This window comes from Dromaius novaehollandiae, chromosome 9 (assembly GCF_036370855.1).
Source record: "Dromaius novaehollandiae isolate bDroNov1 chromosome 9, bDroNov1.hap1, whole genome shotgun sequence".
NCBI classification, from domain to species: Eukaryota; Metazoa; Chordata; class Aves; order Casuariiformes; family Dromaiidae; genus Dromaius; species Dromaius novaehollandiae.
In genome coordinates this window covers 3,531,998-3,553,032 of record NC_088106.1, presented here as the reverse complement: position 1 = coordinate 3,553,032, position 21,035 = coordinate 3,531,998, and the positions used below count along the sequence as shown (strand labels likewise).

The 21,035-nt window shown below is 35.2% G+C and overlaps 1 protein-coding gene across 8 annotated transcripts in view; it reads right to left on the bottom strand.

Annotated features, from left to right (window-relative positions):
• The window catches only part of SMC4 (structural maintenance of chromosomes 4), a 46,018-nt gene that overhangs the window by 3,492 nt on the left and 21,491 nt on the right, over nt 1-21,035 (bottom strand). For all 8 annotated transcript variants that reach the window (XM_064516559.1, XM_064516567.1, XM_064516560.1 and 5 more), the window contains 16 exons: nt 19,554-19,681; nt 18,885-19,025; nt 17,528-17,678; nt 16,080-16,244; nt 14,971-15,204; nt 14,075-14,260; nt 12,164-12,325; nt 11,407-11,632; nt 11,229-11,308; nt 8,569-8,721; nt 8,285-8,411; nt 6,576-6,765; nt 5,485-5,629; nt 4,185-4,358; nt 1,992-2,174; nt 215-447 (listed from right to left, as the gene is read on the bottom strand). In XM_064516559.1, coding sequence (XP_064372629.1) covers nt 215-447; nt 1,992-2,174; nt 4,185-4,358; nt 5,485-5,629; nt 6,576-6,765; nt 8,285-8,411; nt 8,569-8,721; nt 11,229-11,308; nt 11,407-11,632; nt 12,164-12,325; nt 14,075-14,260; nt 14,971-15,204; nt 16,080-16,244; nt 17,528-17,678; nt 18,885-19,025; nt 19,554-19,681 — 2,678 coding nt within the window. The remainder of the gene's footprint in view (nt 1-214; nt 448-1,991; nt 2,175-4,184; nt 4,359-5,484; nt 5,630-6,575; nt 6,766-8,284; nt 8,412-8,568; nt 8,722-11,228; nt 11,309-11,406; nt 11,633-12,163; nt 12,326-14,074; nt 14,261-14,970; nt 15,205-16,079; nt 16,245-17,527; nt 17,679-18,884; nt 19,026-19,553; nt 19,682-21,035) is intronic.

Sequence of the window (21,035 nt, the reverse complement as noted above, 5' to 3'; positions counted from 1 at the left end):
AGAAATGAATCCCTTCATTAACCCATGCTAAAAAGTGAAAGAGGCTTCTGCTCGTATCTTGCCAATACTAGCCAAGAGATGGGACTGTCTTGGTTAGCTGATGAAACAAAAACAAACAAAATAAAAAACAAAACAAAAACAAAAAACCCACACAGGTTAAAAAGAAAGAAAATGACTAAGAATGACAGCAATAATACAAAGTATTTTGACAAACCTAAACATGATTCCCTCAGAGAAGGGATCCAGACTGTCCACAAGTTCTAATTCAGCATCTCCTCCCAAAGTAAGCATCTGGTAATTTTCCTTCAGTTTATTTGTTATTACATTAAATCCGGCCATAAATTCATTTAGCCTTTGTTTCCTAAGATCTTCAAAAGCCTGTCTGAAGTTGTCTCTCTCATTAGTGATGTCATCCAATTCAGCCACACGTTTCAAGTACAGCTCTTCCTGGGGGGGGGAAAGCAATTAAAGAAGCTGTCTCATTAATTTAAATTTTAAACCAGTTACTCCTACCATTTGAAATTCGTTTTCTCCAGAATGGCTAACAGCTTTTAAATAAACGAAAAACACCACCACCACCAAAAACCTTCTCTTTTTTTCTGTTTACTCCTACCATGGACTGCCACTGCCATTTAGTGGAAGTCCTAGTTAAACAACAAATGTCTATTGTGGTGGGTCTGTGCTGCAGATAATCTTACAGTTCATGGAGCATTTGCCTGTAAAAGCTGTAGGTAGCTGCTGTAAAGCCCATTTCAGAAATATTCTGCAAGAGCATGAAAGTCCTTCTGGCTCTACTTTTAATGCAGTTCCTGTTTGCCCTTACTGAACACGTCTAAACAGCTAGAAATGATACCACTTGACACTACTTAGTAGCATAGACAGACATTGTCTTTATATTGTCAGGAGTCTTCTCTCTTTGTAAGTTTGTTTTTTTTTTTCCTGGGATTAAGTGAAACTGGGAAAGAAAACACAGAGTTGAGAAGTTGATTGTTATGAAAGTAAGGTGTCTTTGGACAAGAGTTTAGACTGAGATTTAAGGATCAGCTTGTTCTTCTGAAGCACTATGGCTTACACAAAATTTCCCAGAGTCTCCCTGTCCTTTGAGACAACACAGCTGGTACTTTAAAGAGGAAGTCTTATCGGTGCGGGATAGATGAAGCTGTCCAAGAGAAAGACTTAGTCTCTGGTTTTATATGAGCTATGAAGAAGTGTAAGTTTCTGACTTTCTAGGGGGGAAATACTAAGGTTCTTCAGGAATCCAAGATATGGCAAGGAAATGTCTATATAGATATTTGTGTGAGATGATTCTCTATTAAAGTTGATGGAAAATCCACTTTAAAATGAAACATTTAATCTATTAAATAGTCCAGTATTACTGAAGTGAGTACTATGAGGAAAAAAAAAAGCCTAGTACTGTGTTTGTGCGTCTAGCTGAGACTAGCGACCAAATAAACTTCTACAGATGAAAACTGTCTTCACCTAGCATGTATGGTATCAGGTATAAAGAAGCTGTATGTAGGCTCCGAGATACAACTTTCACCCTTTTGGCTAAACATGAGCTAACACGTAGTCAGGATGTTAACAACCGCACAGCATGTAGAGAAAAAAGGGAAAATTCAAGGATTCCATTTCATTTTGCAGGTCCAATAAAAAGGAACTGAACAGCAATAGGGCCACCTCCTCCTGGTATGCCTATGGATAAAGACAGTTTCTTTGGTCACTTAGCTAGAGAGCAATTTTGCATGTACTTCAAGTGTCGGATCTATTTGAGCAGTCACCTGAAAAATGTGCAATTGGAAGGCTATCTAGGTACTTCAAAAGCAATGACTTTAATTCTGTACATTAACAGACTCAAGTAATGGAAAATACATAGTAAAGCTATATACCCAATGCTTACCTTTGGATGAAGGGTATACAGTGCTATTATGCTGAAGGCCTACACAACATTAGAAAGATTTATGCTGCTACTATACAACAGTAATTAAGCTTACCTTCTTCTTGTATTCGGCAATAGCACCAAGGTTGGGTTTCATTTCATGACACTGGGCTTCCAGGAGAGCTATCTGATTAATGATAATATCTGGATCTTTGATAGCCTCAAGCTCTTCTTGACTTAGTACTGGAAGTTCCTCAGGTGGCTTATCTTCTATGGAGTGCAGTGATAATTTTGATATCTGAAATTCAAAACCACGTACTAAAAATCTTTAAATACCACATTAGTAGTTATCACATGAACTTGTTTCTAAAATAAACTTTTTCTGTATTAGTACACACTGAACCTTCCAATCTCAAAACATTCAGTGTTTCTTCACTTAATTTATTTTGGTCCAAATTTAGTTTAGCCCTTTAAAGGTAAGTTCTGAGAAAGACAGCAAGCATCCTTTTATCCTGTTGTTCTGCTCCTGAAAATTACATACACAATTCCTTCAAAGGAAATATTTCTCCATAAGAATCGCAGTAGTTGAAGTCATCTGTCCATCACTGATCCTGTAGAACTTTAACAATTTTACGTTCAATACTTCGTGTGTCTGAGACTGAAAAGTTCCTGACAGTAACTCTCCTTGCTGGGTAGCTGCCCCATAGTCATCCTCAGATTAACAAGGGTTTAAAAGGGCAGTGCAAGATGAACTGCTGGTCTAGATCCATCTCTCTGTTAAGGATTTTAATACAAAGTAGGAAGAAAAGGACAGATAATACAACAAAGACATCATGTCTTTATGAACTCGAGGCATGTAACTGTCCTTTTCTCTGAACATGTGTCACTGTACACCTACCTGATATTTGCCATTTCCATAAACCAGGAAAACAAAAACAAATAATACCTACAACCACCACTGACTCTTCCCCTCTTTTGTTGACTCTCTGGACTCAACTAATCTATGGGCCAAAAAAAAAAAAAAAAAAAAAAAAAAAAAAAAAAAATCGAGATTCTGTGCAGAATTGTTTCCAGAAGAATTAAAAGCCCTTCAGGGAGGCTGATGCAGAGAAATTTTTGAAACTGACACCAAGTATCAGACAAGGCTCAGACCTAGCTCGTTCAACAGAACTAGAACAGGATCTGGCAGCCAGAACGGACAAGACAGCTGTTGAATGGCAAGCAATGAAGTCAATATAAAGATATCTGTGTGTTCTTATGTGTGAAGGCTGTCAGCTCTCCTGCTCCTATAGAAGCTCGGAGAAGCTAGGCGTTGCAGCACCTAGAGAGGTAGCAATTCCTTCCCACTGCTTCTAAATTAATTTATTTGATGAACTGCCTCATAGAGGTATTCTCTGAGCAGCAGAGTTTCTTCCTGGTCCCACTGAATTCCTGTTGGCCTGCTTCCCTATAATTAGGGAAAGTCAGTTTGATGTACCACCTGGACTAGAGATTTTAGGTGAAATGTTTTCAGGAAAAGGGTCTTGCCACATTATTTAGAACAGCTTAGTGGATACAGCACTGAATAGAGTCTTAAATGACCTGCATTTTAGTTATCCATGTTATACTTCTATTTGCTTCTCTCCCCTACTAGGATACCTGCCCCTTCCAAAAATTATTTAATGCTTACATGAGATACCTAGTTCTTTTATTTCAGCAGTGTATTTTGGAACCTGTACAGTTTCTGCCTCTCTGCACTGTACTTTGGTTCAGGTTAATACTGCTTAGCTGATTGGTGTCAAAACAATGTACAGGCATGGACAGGAGGCAGGATTTTCAGAGCAGACACTCCCCAGCTTCCTATGGAGGGACCCATAGGACAGGGAACACTGAATGCCATCGTTACCCAGCCTCATTTTTTTCTTGTAATGAGTAGGTACAAACATGGTGCGAGAGGTATAGAGAGGGTGTACAGGCACAGAAAGTCTCTTGGTTGCTCTTTATGGCTAATTATCTTTTGCTCATTGCTCTTAATTACATTTAGATAGTGTTATGTCAGCTAGTTAGTCTAGCTTTCTTTCATAAATAAATAAATAAATAATAAATACTTGATAAGCCAGAAGCCAAACCATTTCATCCATAACTTTGTAAATCAGAAATTAAAAGACTGAAAGGTATATGTTTTAGAGTTGGTTTTTATAGCTAAAAACAATAAACTATGAAGGGAATACCAATTTTCCCTCAATTATTCATTTCCCTACTATGTATTAATGTGTTAATCTTTTGGGATTTTATAATTCAAATTTTATGAACCGAACACTTTTCTTACCTCTTTTTGCCAGTATTTAATCTTTGACTGGTGCGCAGAAATATGACCGTCGATTTGTTCAATCTTAAGTCTTATGTTAAGAGCTTCCTTTTGAAGTGCATGTTCATTATCTTGAATAGCTTTCATCTCTTGGAGTAAACTGCGGTGTTCTTCCTGAACTTCTGGTAATGCTTCCTAAACAGAAATGTCAAAAAACATGCATTAATCAGTTGCCTGTGAAATGTTACCACTTTCCTGAGTTATAGATTTGTTTCTGCTGTATTATTTGCATAAGCTTACTCTCCACAATTCCTAAGTATTGATGTAAACAAATGCATGTTCTTGTACTTGGATTAACCTAGTCTCTGAATTCTGAAATCCCACTTGTGAAAATACACTGCAGTTTATATTTGCATTCTAGATCTGGATTAAATGAGTCCTATATTTGTATGTTTTAGCTGAAAGCTTTAGAGGGGGACAGCCTCAAATGACTTTATTCTGAAGAATTTTAGCCATACAGGTTGTCTGCACTCCCTTCTCTTAAATAAAATCTAGATGGGAAAAATTATAGAGATTTTCTACAGTTATGTTACTCAAAAAAAAAAGTTTTGAAATCACTAATTTCTTTGAGGAATCTTGGTTTATTTTAAGTTTTTGTTTAGCTTCAGAAAAATAAGTCAAGATATATTTCCAGCTAAGAACAGAACTTAAGTGCAGCTATTCACTCCTTTCAAACATCTCTCCTGCTCTGCCACAGTGGCTTTTTTTTTTCCCCTTTTGAAAACGAGGTGCACCATTTCCGTGCCCTGACCATTGCTCAATGTGACCCTAAAGCTCTACAGCAGAATTTGTGCAAGTATTTAACTCATTATCCTGGTTTTACCTGAAAACCAGAACGCTTACTAGGGCTGTTTTGGCCTACTGTGTTTTTTTTTCCTTCCCAGCATCTTTTTTTTTTTTTTTTTTTTTTTTAAGGGCCAGCTCTTGATTCATTTTGTAAGAAAGAGTGCAATATATTGCAAGATACAGAAAAGAACATTCTTTTCTGTTTTATCCTTGTATGAATTTTTGGAGGATGGGGAGGAAAACAACTTACAGAAAAGATATTTTTACAACATTGTCAAGACTGAGGCTCAAATTAGACGGAAACATTTTTTAATGAAGGTACTAACAGCTAATGCAACCCTTTTTCATATTGCTAAGCCTGGAATTTCTAATGCTGAAGGTTAGCAGACATCAGCAGTTAGGACAACTCTGGCATAGCTGATGTTATCTACAAGGTATTTCACAGACTGCATCCCCTCTGAGGATACACACTTACTTCAGCTTGCTTGCAGTCATTCATAACTTCAGTAGCTTTCTCTTCTAGGGTAGTCAGCTCTTGTGTTAAGTCTTTAATTTCTTTCTCATTATCTCCAATTTCCTTCTCAGTGCGTAGTACAGACTCCTCAGATTTTTTCAGATTTCTGAATAGATACCAAGATGTTTGTATACCTCACACGAGTGCAAATATGACAAGATATAATGAAAAACACAATCTAACTTACAAAGATTGTTCACTAGCTATTGATGATCAAATAGTAAGTGCTTATTTACATACGAACTCTCAGCCCTGGGAAATACAGGTAAAACAAAATCGTTGCCTTCCTTAAATACATACCATTAGAACACTCAATTTGTTCCTCCAGAAACAGTTTTGAAATTTTTTCCAAGCATTCATTATACACTGCTAGGCTGATAGAAAAATACTTAAATTTTTCTTCTTTAGATAATTCATAATAAAATTAGTCTCTTCAATTTTGAACTGCTTCATTGCATGGCAGTAAGTGCAGTTTTGAGTTTTTATCCTGAAATACTGTATTTTAGTTATAGGCAGATATTAGTAGAAAAATATAAATTAAATATGATCTTTAAATTGCCTGTTAGAAATATTAAACTACAAATCTTTCTATTTCTCTTTACCTCTTTAACACAAACCACATTTTGTATCAGACACACCGCTAAAAATTAAGATTTTAAGCTCAACAGATTTTAGCTATGGAGAATACTTAAAGCAAGCACACGTCCTGCAGGCACCAATATCAAGACATACAGCTATTTGAAAGCTGAAATGACTCTCCGTGATCAGGTTTCACTAAGCTTTCTAGCTCTCTGATCCTCTGCCTTTAAAGCATTTTAATTAACAAAGATTATGGTTCTTAACGTTTCAGTCTCAATTTGAGGTAAATCAGTTCAGAGAAAAAGGTTATGACCTCCTCCCTCCAGTTTACATCTAGCTGTAAAGAGGTGAAAGTCATCCCTTCTGCCCTGACAAATCCCCATATAAAGATTCCCTGTAATCAAACAAGAATCTGAGCAACATGCAATTACAGCCTGAAGCTTTCAAACTGAATACATTCATGATTACTGTACCTGTCTGCAGTCTTGACTGCCACTTGGGCTCTAGTAATAGCTGAAGTACATTCATCTATTTCTTTGTTGATCTTATCAAGTTTGTCTTGCTGTGCTTTAAGTTTATGATTGTTGATATCAATTATGAGATTATGCAATCGTTTAACTTCACTTTCTACTTTACCAGCTTTTTCAGCAACACAGTCATAATCTGTCAATAAACAGAATGGAGTAAGAAACGTCATTATGCTGCCCCTAAGAACACTGGAGTGTTTAGAATATATCAGATTTAAGTGATAAAAAAAACTCTGCTCTATGGATATACTGAAAAATGCATACATTTCTTTACATTGTGAAAAAAGTTCTTTTAGTGTGGCAAAAAGAAAAGTATTACTCACGTCTCTGTGATACTGTTGTACAGCCAAAACATTTTTAGCACAAACTGTCAAAATTTTTAATTGGATTACTTAACGTATACAGAGTACTTAAATGCACAACATGGTACATAAGAAGCTATTCCAAACTCATTACTTGTATTTATTCAGAGGGGAAAACACTCAAAGGGGCAAAACTGTAAGGACTGGCCATTAATCGTTATTCCATAGTTGGTATTACTGGGTAGTTACCACACATGCTGAATAGTAAGATAGCCTACTCTACCTTCGAGGTACCCAAGTCTCCTTATTTAGTTTATCAAGATGGTTTTGTTGAGTTTTAAGTGAAAGATGAACAGCTTTCAAAAATAAACTACCTAGCTCCTTAGTACTCTAAATGCAAAACTAAAAAGAAAGAAAAAATCCCACACTAAATTTGCTACAGATTTATGCTTTTCTTTTGGGGAGAAAAGGGGGGGAAAGCAGAGCTGAAAGGCAGAATGCAGCCACCTCTCCAGAGGAGAGCACAAGTTTGTCTCTCTCCATCATTTGGAAGAAACTGAGAAAGTTAATAGATAATTTATACCTCCAAACTTTAGAGTGATTAAAGAAGTGAAGTATTCATAGACTCTTGATGTTAATATTGTTCAAAACAGGCACAGTGGAGATCCAAATTAGCATATCTTCTCTTTCTTAGCATGCCAGGAAAGCAGAACTGTGGGGGAAGGGTTTTTCTTTTTTTTCTTTTTCTTCTTTTTTTTTTTTTTTTTTTTAAGACCGTGCTCATTTCCTGAGCAAGAAATACAAGCAGTCAAGGTTTACCTTACTAAGCTACCATTTTCTTCAGGGAAACAATTATTTGAGTTCTCAGGGTAAATATACTTTCACAAAAAGAACTGGGGTACAATGTGTCCACAACAGAATATACTGTATTCATTTTACAGAATCATACCATAACCCTGTTAAAGTACAGCAAACTCCTTTACTTGACTTTAATATTATTACCCTCTGCACTAACAATTCTTAACACTAATTAAACTAAAAGTTTCCCGATTATCCTGTTTGTAATAAAGCCATAAAAATCTAACCAAACAAACAAAAAATACTGAACTTAGTATTTAATTTAACTGGAACATGAACTTGAATTCAAGCAAAAAAAGGGGTTCTGAGTCTTTTTAATCTCTAGGAATACCTTTTATCCCCCTCCCTTGGAAGAAAAGAGATTCCAAAACAAGATCAATGATAACAGTGAAAGCACTGGTAATCTAAAAGAACAAAGCTGTAACATTCATTCCCGTATTAGGTAAAAACTGTAATCACATTCGTTTACTATAATTCCCCCTCCACAACACTTACCTTTTTTAAAAGTATTAAGGATTTTTTCCAATTCTTTCTGTTTGTTTTTGTCCGGAGCAGCAGCAATTACATTTGCTTCAAATTCCTTAACCTGGATTTTTAGATGAACTTCTTGTTCAGATAAACTCTACAGAACATACGACTGTGTTAGAATCCCATAGTTTAAAAAGATCCTTGAATACTAACAAGGATATAAAGACTATGAGGCTTTATACTGAGAAGTTATCCTCCCGCACAGTCATGGAGAAGCTAGATATTGCTTCAGTAATAATAAATTTGTTTACCTGGATGCTTGCTGTATACTTTTCTAAAGTATTTCTCATTTCCCGAACATTTTGGTGCAGTTTTGCTATGGCTTCTTCAAGTTGAATTTTCTCTTCTTCATACTGTATTGCTCTTTTTGAATCTTTCTGCAGTTGAGATTCCATTTTACTAACCTACACAAAAATGAGATGCAGTCGTTTGCCTAGTGTCACCGCTACAATATACAGTGAGATCTCATTCATGTGCTATACAGTTTACAAACTCTTAAAACACATGGAGAAAATAGAGTAAAAACTTTGCTATAGTTGGACAGAACATGCAGGCTGATTGCTGAGAAGATCAGTCATGACAATGAAAGACAAGAGGAGCAAGCATAAAAAAAATAAGCTGAAGAATTCCGCTCAAAATAGCTAGTAATGGAAAAATGGTTTCAAGGAAATAAAATTGGATTAAGCTAGAAATGCTTATAGTCAGAATAACGAAGGCAGAATCCAAAACCACACAAGCAGAAGCCTGAAGCAGTTATACTACTGTTTATTGATTAGATTTGGTACAAACAGCTGCAGGGTGGTTATTGTTTTTTGTGGTATTCTGTTTTGAGAAGATAGGCTTTTGCAGGTAGCAACAGGTTAAGAGCCTGCATCTTGCAATTCACCATCAAGAGAACAAGAACATATTTCAAATCTCAGCCACTTATCTGCTTTTACATGATCAAAAACTGTTTAATATGCACAGATATGAACACTTGTTCTACCTGGATGCACCACTGTGGTACACAGCCAAAAATCAGAGAAGCTGAATTATAGTTACTCATCTTTATTGAGAGCCACAGTATTTATCATGTGCTGACTAGGAAACGGTACGTAAGTACGCCTCTTGTAGAGAATGAATCACGAATAAATCTAAGATCTAATAAATATGATCATGAATAAATCTAGTAAGTCTGAAGATAAGAAACAGCAAAGTTCACTATTACTACGATTTAAATATGAGCTGGTTTATGTATTTTTTGACCCTTTTCAAGTCTAGGGCAATAAACCCCTTTTGTTCATGAAGATAAAAAAAGGAGCCTTTTTATTATCACTGAATGTTTCTTTTTATGCCTACCGAGCAAAAGTAGAAAAGGACATAGCTGACTTTTTATGCTTAGAGTCCCAGAAAAGGGATAGAAGAGGTCTCTTGCAGAATTAAGTAAATCAATAGAATTTTGCACTTCTGATAATGCCAAAAGTTTACAATCATGAAGTTCTGTTCATAATTACATCTCATTAATTCAAAGCTGCTCTTTAAGATTTAGCTCCTCCATTGCACATCATCATATTTTTTTTGCATTCATTTAGAATCTCAGAAACTTAAAGACAGGAAGGATAATGTCACCAAGTGAGATGATTTTACTTTGTAAAAAGTGCCTACTGAAGATTTTGGGGGCTACTCTTAGGGTACTTAAGAGTGACTAATAGGTAGTCTATTTTCTTAAGCCATCTACATCACGGAAGGTATAAAACCGATGCCTGAGAGTCTGCAAGTTCTTCCTAAGTACACAGCAGAGGAACGTGTTCTAACTAGCCTACGAAAACCCTTTTGAACTTTCTTGACACTGACATCTGTCTTGGGCATGACAGAAATGCAGGAGTGCTTTGGAATGATCCAAGTCTTCAAGAAGTGTTTCCTTCCTGCTCTCCTATGACCAAAGGTATTGGCTAAATGTAACCCTATTTTCCCAGATGCACAAAGGTGAAAATACACAAGACACATACACACTTTAACCTCTCAGTAGTAAAACTGAAGAGTGCAGAAAGACATGGTTTTCTCCTCCAGCAGAGAAATCAGATAGAGATAACTTTAAGATTGAGTTTGATTTTGGAGTTCTCCAATTTGAAAGCATTTTCACATAAAAAATACCAACTACTGTTTTTATATCCTCAGTGGTAAGCAAATATTCAACCCTTCTGTTGGATTACAGCTCTGTTTCCTAAAGAGCAAAAGTTGGGTCTTCCCTGTAGGGAGAGGACTGATTTCAGGAGCCTGTTTGACTTGACAGTTAGACAAGTGAGCATGTCTTCTTGAGGAGGTATTAACATTTTTGATGTTTGATCTCAGTTAGGTTGATCAGTGGATACTGGGCAAAAAGGACCCAGGCTCTACAGTTTCATCCACACTGAGTAAAACTACAAAATAAAACCAGAAAGAATTCAGAGGAAAAAGCAAGCTGTATTTTTATATTCCAAAGTGTTTTTGAGACGAAAATTTTAAGGGAAGTTCTGCCACTCCCTGACAAATCTCACAAGGATATAAAATGACCAAAACCCTAAGGTCTTTTCTTTTTGCTGAAATTTGTGTGCACTGCTCTGCAGCACAGTGGTTCTTTATGGTCAGTCTCTTCCATGTTCTCATTCCTGCTTTCAATCAATTTCCAAGTTATCAAAGGTAGCATTATGGGACTAAAAAGTAAACAATAGGCATATGATAGCTGGGGTGTCAATAAAAGCATTTAAGAGCAATATAGCCTACGTCAATCTTATGAAATGTAGCTTTATAAATCATTATTAATATATCTTGCATCACAGATTGTTAACTACCCATGCTGATTTATGAGGGTATAGCATGTGCACGTGTAAACTACCGAAATATCAGAAATTTTGAAGAAATTCAATTTTTAATTAAGATTATATACACTAACCTGTTCTTCTGAAACATCAATTATGACTGAGGATCCCATTCTGCCCTTCATTATTTTACCTCCACCACCAGTCATCGTTCCTAAAGTAGAAGAGAATAAAAAAAGTTATCATTCTAATTTTGATTTAATATCATCTACAAAGTGCTGAAAATAGAATTGTAAGTTTGTATTTAAATACCTGACTGTTCTATGATTTGTCCTTGCAGTGTTACAACTCTCCATCTTTTATCTTTTTGGAATGCTACTCTGGTAGCCTGTTCCAAGTTACTCGCTACCAGGGTATCACGTAATGCGAAGTAAAAAGCCTGGCAAATCTTCTCATCTTTTACTTTCACCAAATCAAACAACCGTGGAGCATTTTCAGGAGTTGGAATTTTTTTCATGTATTTTTCCCATACAGCCATCTACACCAAAAAAGTAAATAAATGAATGAAGGATTCCTTAGGACATGTTACGAGGTCATTTCATTATTCCAAGGTAAGTTAGGGCTTTAAAGTGAACGTAACAGTTCTCCAGTGTAAGTATTACTATGCTTCTCTTCAGAATGGCAATTAACAGTAAAGCTTCCTTGGAGATGTCTACTTATAATATAGCTAAAAACCCACCAATAACTCATTGCTCCCTTTGCTACCAATACTTGCTGTTTAAATTGCATAGGTTACAGCTACTAGATTACTACGTTTGCTAATTAAAAACAAAGAATATAAAAATACAATAAATTAAAAGGCACATCAAGATACTTGTAAGCACACAAGTATCTAAAAAGTTTCGTTAAGTCTCAGTAAGTCAACTTTATTGTTTGCCATTATAATATTCTAAGGTACCACCATCCGATTAAAGCGTTTCCTATTTTAGCTTTATCTACAGATATCAGTACTGTACAGCTTAGAGTAAATCAACAACATAACTTGTTTTGCCAAAATGCCAGTACTTACTTTGTCCAAGGCTATAAACGTGGCAACGCCAATTCCTTTTCTCTTTAAGAAATTCACACATTCCTGTGCGGTATCAATTGTATCAACAACAATGTAATCTAAGGCACCACAAGATGATGAAATAGCAACATCATACTTTTCATCGATAGCTCCTAAGTCTCCCTAAAAATTGGGGTGGGGGTAGAGGGATGGCAGAAATACTCTAATTAGCTTGGCAACAATGTTTTGTCTTGGCATTAAGCGAGGGATGACAAAAGGTTATTGCAATGTGAAATGATATGAAAACTAATCAGAAAACAATTCCTACACTTGATTTTTTTATGGAAGAAGTTATACTTTAATTCAAAATTTTTAAATAACATCATAACTGACTTCTGCACGCTGCTATTTATACACTTCTAATGTACTTGTTTTTAAAATAGAAATTCGTATACGTAGAACTTAAACAGAGGTCTTTGTGGTAAGGCAATGTGGTAGCATCAATTTATTTTCCATGGACAAACATTACATTTTATATGCCAACATTTTAGTGAGGCAGTCTGGCCTACCAAAATCATTTAATGTGTTCCAGGTATGGTTCTGCCGTTGGTCAGCTAAGTGGGAGTGAATAAGTCATATACTTCTGTGTGCCATCCTGTGGCCACCAGAAAAAAAAAGAGTATAAAAAATGTGTGTATTTGCAGAGCGCCATGTACAGTCAACTGTCAGTTACCCAAGAACAAATCAATCTCTCACTCCTCTCTGTAGCAAAACAGCATAAAACAGAATACATGCCAACTGTATTAGACAGGGGTCTGCTGCTGTTTGAACTACATCCTTTTTAATAAATTCATATACATTTTTCAAATATGAATACACTAAATAGATAAACTGTGTTATAAGAACACATGTTCAGCATTATTCATATTGGACAGAACATGCCATATTACTCTGGATAGTTGAATCAGTACTATTTATCAGTCACACCCTGTTCTTAAACTCTTTCTAACCTTTTCACTTCTACCTCAATTTACCCACTTTCTGAAACAGAGATATTTCTTGGAGGAGGTGGTGGGGAAAAATAAGAGAAGAAAACTGCGGAATACAACAATAGCACCATTTTACATTTACACTGATATGCACGTACTGTTTAGCACTAGGAAAAAAGGGTATGGAGAACTCCACCTCAGCAGCAACTTTTCAGAACTTCAGAACATTGCTTGGAGAAAATGGTAAGAGAAATTTTGCTGTGATACAGCTTTTCTTGGCTGAGACAATTGTATTGCTTTTTGTTTTGATATATATGTAAGATAGTAGAGAACAAACAGCAAAGAGATCACTGATTTTTATATATTTTTAAACAAACAAATTGTACAGTTATTACAGTTTAAGTTACATACAAGTTGTAAGACTAAGTGTTTTTAAGTTTCACGGCAATTCTACAAAGTGTGTGGATGCTGATTGATTCTACCTTTTGTAGCACCAGAACATAAGAAGCACCATTCCACCTGAGTACTTTGCTGGTATAGATGGCCCTAATCAACAGAATCATAATCACTACAACGGTCAGTCACAGCTCAATCCAGAAGCAAAGGCAGGACTAATGCATGGCCAGGCTACGAAACATTGCAAGTATCCTCAGTTTGAACATATTCCCTTGAAGATGGAGCTAACTTGGCTCTATGTTAAAGATTAGCCTACAAAAAAGATATAGCTTTCTGGTAGTCACTCTCCTTAGTCCTGAGTAGAGTGAATCTCAGTAATTATTTCTTTTTTATTTATAATAAGCCTACAGGATTTGTAACTCTGCTGACCAAATTAATGGTTAGCACCAGAGAAGTGAGGTGTTCTACCTTTCACTGCTCTTCCAAAGTCCCACTCTGTCACCCATTAACTTTAAGAGTAAATACATAATGGCCTTTTAAAATTTACCAGTCTTCCATATATTCCATGAATTCTTCCAGATTTCTTCTCCTGCAGTAGAGCCTCAAGCACCTTTCCTCGACTGCGATTTAGTGCTAAAGAACTTTTGGCTTCTTCTACTTTTTGACGTAGAGTTCGAACAAGATTTTTAGCATTTGATTCTTCTCTTCCTAGTTTCTCAAGCTCATTCTCTTTCTAACAGGGAGGGAAAAGAAAAAGTCATCTTAGCCTCTAGAAACCTACTATGTTCAGGGAGACTTAGATACGTGATTGTGTAAGTAATGAAACCAGACACTGAAAAGTAGAGGTAGCAAAATGTTTATCAGAAGAATGGATGGTATACAGATACTGATTAATATTAAACACAAAACAAAAAAGTACACCTTCCTATAAATATGACAGCTTATGAACTTAGGCATCCAGCTTATGACAAGGTATCAGGATTTTTTGTCTTTGGGGAATGAGAGGGGAGCAAGATGAGAAATTCAAAAAAGGCTCACAGACATAGCCATTAAATTCCCTTGGAAAATCCTACCTAGTTCAGGGAAAAAAATATGTAGCGTGCAGTATGACTGAATTAACAGTGATGTTATAATTGTATTATTTCAATTTTTTTACATGTTTAATTATGATACTTAAACTGATTCCCTTGCAGAGATATACAGGATTTAATTACCAGTGCCTAATGTTAATATTTGCTTAAACCAAAATCAGTTTGAAATAAAATACTTCACTTTAATTAATTAGTGAAGTTTAGTTTTTCAATGTTGTTTTGTTGGAGACAGTTTTTCTATTTATTTTCACCATGATTGCTGCTAAAACAACAAAGAGTGGAACTTTACTTTGTGCATTGCAAGACTGCGCCATAACTCTTAAACAAAGAAAGTGTGAAACTTAGGTCTCACCTCCTTTAATTCCTGTTCAGCTTGGGGTAGTTTTGTATCCATCTCTTTGATAGCGACCTTCCTTTCCTTAAGAGTTTCTGAAGTAGTCCTTAGAGCATCCTTTGCCTGATTTAACTGAGATACCGCAGTATTATGGCGGCTGAGATAGATATCAAGCTCTGACTGGGCTACTTCCATCTTTGAACGTGCTTCATTCACTGTTTTGCTAAACTCCATAAGCTCTTTCTCTTTGCCCTGCAAAAATGGATAACATATTATAATCAAAAAACAGAAAAACTGTAGGGTTAACCATTACGTCAACCATGCTGTATGAAAGAAAAAGGACATATGTTCTATTACTAGCTCTCCTGTTGGCAGAAAACAGGTATCAAAATTTTGTTAGCTACTTAGAAGAACAATTATATCTCAATTTAGGAAAATGTTCTGTACGGAAGTGAAATAAGGCTTTTTTCCTAATTATGAAGAACATAACAGAATCTTAAAACATCTTTCCATACTAGCTTTATATCATTTTCTCGACTTATTTAAAGCTTGGAGGAACCCTACACATAGCATTAAATTACAGATCAAATAGAGAAACCATACATTTTCGAATACAGAAAAAAAGCCTCAAACTTGCAACGGAAATTTCCACCCTCCAAATGTTTAATGATTGGACAGCTACTATCAAAAATAACAACTAAGTGTTGTAGTAGGTACTTATCAATTAGAAGACAGATTATAGCTGCATGAAAGGCTTGGGATGTGCTTTCTCAAAATCTGAGGGCTTTTTTATAAAATTAAAATATTGCTTTGAACATTTTGATAAGAGAAAATTAAAGGGTGTTCAAATAATGGAAAAGTGTTCAATTATTTAATATACATTTATGAATGATATACTTGATAACATATAATCACTATAAAAAGCAAACAACTTAATGAAAAAGATTTAGCTCTTTTTGATTATAAATTCTCAAAATGAATTTCCAATTAGCCTCCATTGAACGCATGAAACTATGTTTGCCACATAAAATAGCATTTTCCAACTATCTTATTATCATTTAGTTGTTCAGTGTAAAACCTATACATCAGTTACATATTAAGTGTATGAAGTCAAAATCATTTCAAACCTCTTTCTCTTCTTGAAGTCCTTGCGTTTCTTTTTTAAGGCTATCCATAACGTGCTTTAGTTTTTCTTCTTCTTTCTCTTTTTCCTTTTCAAGAAGCTCTTTCTTAGATGTTGCTTCGCTGATAGTTTTTTCACTATTGGAAGGTATACTTTTCAGTTCTTCTACCTATACAAGGCAGAGATTTTAGTTTCCTCCCCCACTGACATGAAGGCAGAGTTTAAAGATAAGGCAAAACTCTTTCAAGTACTATGTTGAAATCAAAGGAAGCATGAGCCCTAGTAGAGTGATTCTGTCTATTACTCCCAACTGTTAGGTGGAAAGGGAAGATCACATCAGGACAGCAGTGCAGAACTGTGTGTACACATCTATACAGAACAACAACCAAAGAGATTTGCATATCCTGTGGATTGTCCTGTGCTCCAGTAAATAGATGTGGATCTTGCAGTTCCCACTAAGCCTTCAGCAGGCTGGAGGTTTCTATCTGTATGCATGCCCTATCTAATAACAGGGCATCCGATCACCTTCTTTTGGAGAGCAAGTAAGGTTCAAAAGAAGCTTTTCTAAAAGTAGTGGCAAGCTCCTTTCACAATTTCAGAGTCACACTGAGCAGGAATATCATTAAGACAACCCAAAGAATTTTTGATCTAATCAGCCTTGCTTATCTTCAAGGTATGGTGTAGCAATATCACAGTGATAAAGACCACGTGCCTTTGCAGGATAAGATACACTGCTGCTCTGGCAGAAGGCCTGGATTTTATTTGCAAGGCTTGTTCAGTTCTACAGCCCATCCAGAGAGAAGCAAACCATAATAGTAGAGGAACATAGGAAAATTCAAGTCTTTGAACCATGATAAGGTTTAACTCTTATATACCTACTTTCAGAAGGCCATTCTTGATCCAGAGAATGATTTAATATCTATAACAGTTGGTAGCAACCCATTTGGTAAAATATACCCCTTAAGTTAATTAAATTAACTAAGGAAACATAACAAAAATATGTTTTAAGGGTAATAACTCAGAAGAAGCAACATTCCTGTAATCTCAACAAACATGGCAAAAAGATGCTTTTCAAGCCATGAAACCACTCAGCAGAACTGAGAAGCAATACGAGAACTTCTAAATTTGTCTTCAACTCAGAAAAGAATCTGGTACGGCTGGCACATAGTCTCTGCAGTGACGTGTAATGAACAATGATTTGAGGAAGAATAATGCATTACATCAGTAAGTGATTTGCAAACAAAACCCCTTTGATACCAGACCACTTTCCAGCTGATTTAAGTAATAGAAAATACCTGATCAAAAGAAAATTAAAAATATTTTCAGGTTTTCTTTGTTGCACAAAGCAGAAATTGTTGTCCGCTGCCATTCTTATCCACATGCAGAAAGATGTTTTCATCTAGAGCAACCAACTACATATCTTTTAACATAGCAAGCTGCAATTCACACTACCTTTTCTTTGTCCTTTTGAAGTTGTTTCTGAAGTTTTTTAGCCTTACTTTTGGCATGTTTTAATTTTTCCCTTACTTTAACATCCTGCAAATCCAACTGAGTAAATTTTTCTTTATTTTCTTCTACGAACTTTGTAATTTTACTGAGTTTTCTAAAGGGGAAAAAGAAAGAATTGTAAATTTTATATCTTATAAAATAATTTCAATAGAACTTTGAGCATGTAGAATTTAAAACAATACTACTCACTTTATATTATTCACATCCAGCTCTTACCATGTGCACAATATTTTCCCAGGGCATTGATGTTTCATTCCCCCCACCCCCAAAGTAAAGTTATATCAACCAAGAAAGCAATGCTAACCATGTTTTCAGAAATTACTAATTTATTTTCTTTGATTCAATTTAAAATTCACAAATCTTACAAATAAATTCTCATAAGCTCAGAGGATATGGTTGATACTGCAGTCAGATTGAAGATTTGACATTAAAACACAGACAAATCAATTTTAGAGAAACATAATTTATGGTTAGAGAATCATAAGAAAGCCAGAGAAAAATACCCAATATTCATGTAACTAAGCATTACAGGTGTGTATATATAAGAACCTGAAACAATCTCCCAATTGTTTTTTGCACACTCAGTATAAAAAAGTACATATTTAAATTCAATCAGAAATAAGAAGTTTTCTTATTGTTAATTATAGATGTCATTTAGATTAATCCAAGAGAAGCAACTGGCAATACCAAATCATACTAATAAAAAATGTACTTATTTTTATTTATTTATGTGCAAAAGATTATTTAATCCATGCCAAGGAATGTTTAGATATACTCAAGGCAACTCTGCTCATCAGATAATTCAAGTTTTTGGTGGAAGGACAACTAAAAAAATAACAAACCATAAATAAATCTTTTTATTTGATCATTGTTCTATGCAACTTTTATATACTTCTGCTTTTTAAGACAGTGCTTTTTGCTATAAATACAACTATCACAGCTTTTTCTGAAAATCCTGGTAACTCTAAAAGCTACCATGATCTCAAAATATTGAGGAATCTAAGATTCAATGGAGATAAGGATCCAAAAGAAAAACTAGCAAGAAATTAAAGAGATACTGAACAGGGAGGGGACAGGGACAGGGTAACACTACCAGGTCAGCCTTCCACTTTCCAAATCTGAAAGCACTTATAACCTGGGTATTCATTTGAAACATCAATAATACAGACGGAACAGCACCGGATACCTCAGTGAAGAATCAATACAGAAATTACCATATTTGTGTGTGCTGAAAGCAACACGTGCAGAACATTAAAAGTACAGTTCTCTCAGCTTACAAATCTATACCTAAAGTACTTACTTTTCAAGTTCTTTCAACGCTTTATTCTTTGTTTTCATTTCATCTGCAAGTTTGCTACTCTTCTCATTAACATCTTTTGTTTCTTCATGAATTTTTTCTTTCTGCATTTCCATTTCATTTATTCGCTTTTGCAGATCATAGCTACACAAAAAATACATAAAAAGATTACAAAAACTCCACCTTTTTCTAAAACTGTAATTTTTAATGAGTATCTATTTCTGACAATCTTAGAGTAGCAAAATGATTATGAAAAATATTAAATTCTAATATCCATTATTGAGTAGCCTTGCCAATTTAATACAAAAGAGCAAGGAAATCTAACAATTTAGACACTTCAGACAAAAATAATCTTTAAGCGGTCTAGTTTCTGTTTGTAAGTATAAAGCTGTAAGAGGTTCATCTGCCAAACTACTTCACACTGTAAAAAGCTGGCAAGCAGTTTTATTTTATATTTTTATTAAAATGGTCTATCATTATTTAAAAATCTTTAATTTCATATTCAGAACAATTGAAACAAAAATCACTAGCCATCTGTTATTCAGCTCATTTTAAAGGAGTGATAAAACCATTAAGAAAACAGAGAGTACTTCTAATTAGAAGATATAGAAGCAGAGAGTCTAACACTACCCCGATACCAATGCCAAATCAAAACTGCGGAGGAGTACTCACATGTAGTATTGACAAATATGATTCTTTTCTTTAAACATTTTGTTTTCCAAAGAAAGAAATTCAATGGCTTTATTCCTGTCCCCTTCTAAGGCATCCTTTTCTTTTTCCACCATTTTAACTCTATTTAACTGGACAAAATAGAGAGTGAAAGTTGACTTTGCTGATAGTGTAACAGAAGAACAAACCATGAGGGAAAAAAAACCCAAATCCATCACATCACACATCCTCTGGAAAGATACCATTCCACAATTAACTCTGCAAGGCAATTTACTATTGCAAACTTTCAGAAATAAGAGATCATCATTTCTACACTACAGACTGTACTTTTAGGGCAATTCAAGTAGTGATTTAAAACTACTAAAAAGGGATCCTATAGATGCCAGGAACAGTCCAGGCAAACCAAGGAAAACATAGGTAAGCAGTAAGGGAAGTCGCATATAGACGGTCTGTACATGTTATCTTCTACACGTTTCAACATTTTGACTAGCCCCTTTCAAGATAATTCTTGTGACTACACTCCTTTTATTACAGCACGACAGAGCTTAGCATCATGAAAAGGTCTTTTTCCTTTTAAGCTTTTAAAGTCTGCAACATATTAGGTATTTACCAAGGAAACATCAATTCAAATCAAAAGAGCTTTGAAGAATTCTCTCTCCTAACAGATTATGCATTTATTTGTAAAGTAGTAAAATACCTATAGATCAGGTAGCTCAAGTTACAACTGATTTTCTATATTTGTAAGTCTCTTTATGAGTCTCCTTATACACAATTTTGTGTGCCTCACCATGTCAATCCTCCCTCCCTCTTCCCCTCTCCCTCTCTCCAGCTTTTATGAGTGTCTAGAGAAGAGTGACTGATGTTGACTGCCTATTTCTTTTATAAATGAGGGAATCATTATATTGCCTTTTCATTTCATTTCCAATAAGATCTTCAAGTGACAAGGTCCAAAAAAAGTCTTATCTTTTAAAACCAGTTTGTTTTCAAGTGCATTGAAACTCCCAACAGAAAATACCTGTTTGGCCTGAAGATAGTATTTATAGTTCTATGAAAAAGACTTTCATATGCAGGGCTGTGGGGTTTTTTTGGTTTTGGGTGTGTGTGGGGGGGTTTTTTGTTTTTTGTTTTTTTTTTTTTTAAGATTAAATAATGAAAAGAGTAGGTTTTGACAATGCAGTACTACAGTCCCAAGCATAACAAAGGAAAAAGAGAAAAGGTGTTCACCTGTATCCTACTACCGCATGTCAGTAACATGGTATTAATTCCCCTAAAAGCTTTTGACATATGTTTCTCAATGCATCGGGGTGCAAGGTTTGAGAGAGACAAATTGGCTTTGAAAGTGAACGTTTTTGAGTGTTTTTGTACAGTCTGTGGAAGTTTTTCCACTAGGCCATGAGTTACTTTAAAATCATCTTCTTGTCAGAATGGGATCTAAACTAGTGATAGGTAAGAGATTGTGTATTACAGACTTTCTGATTACTTTTT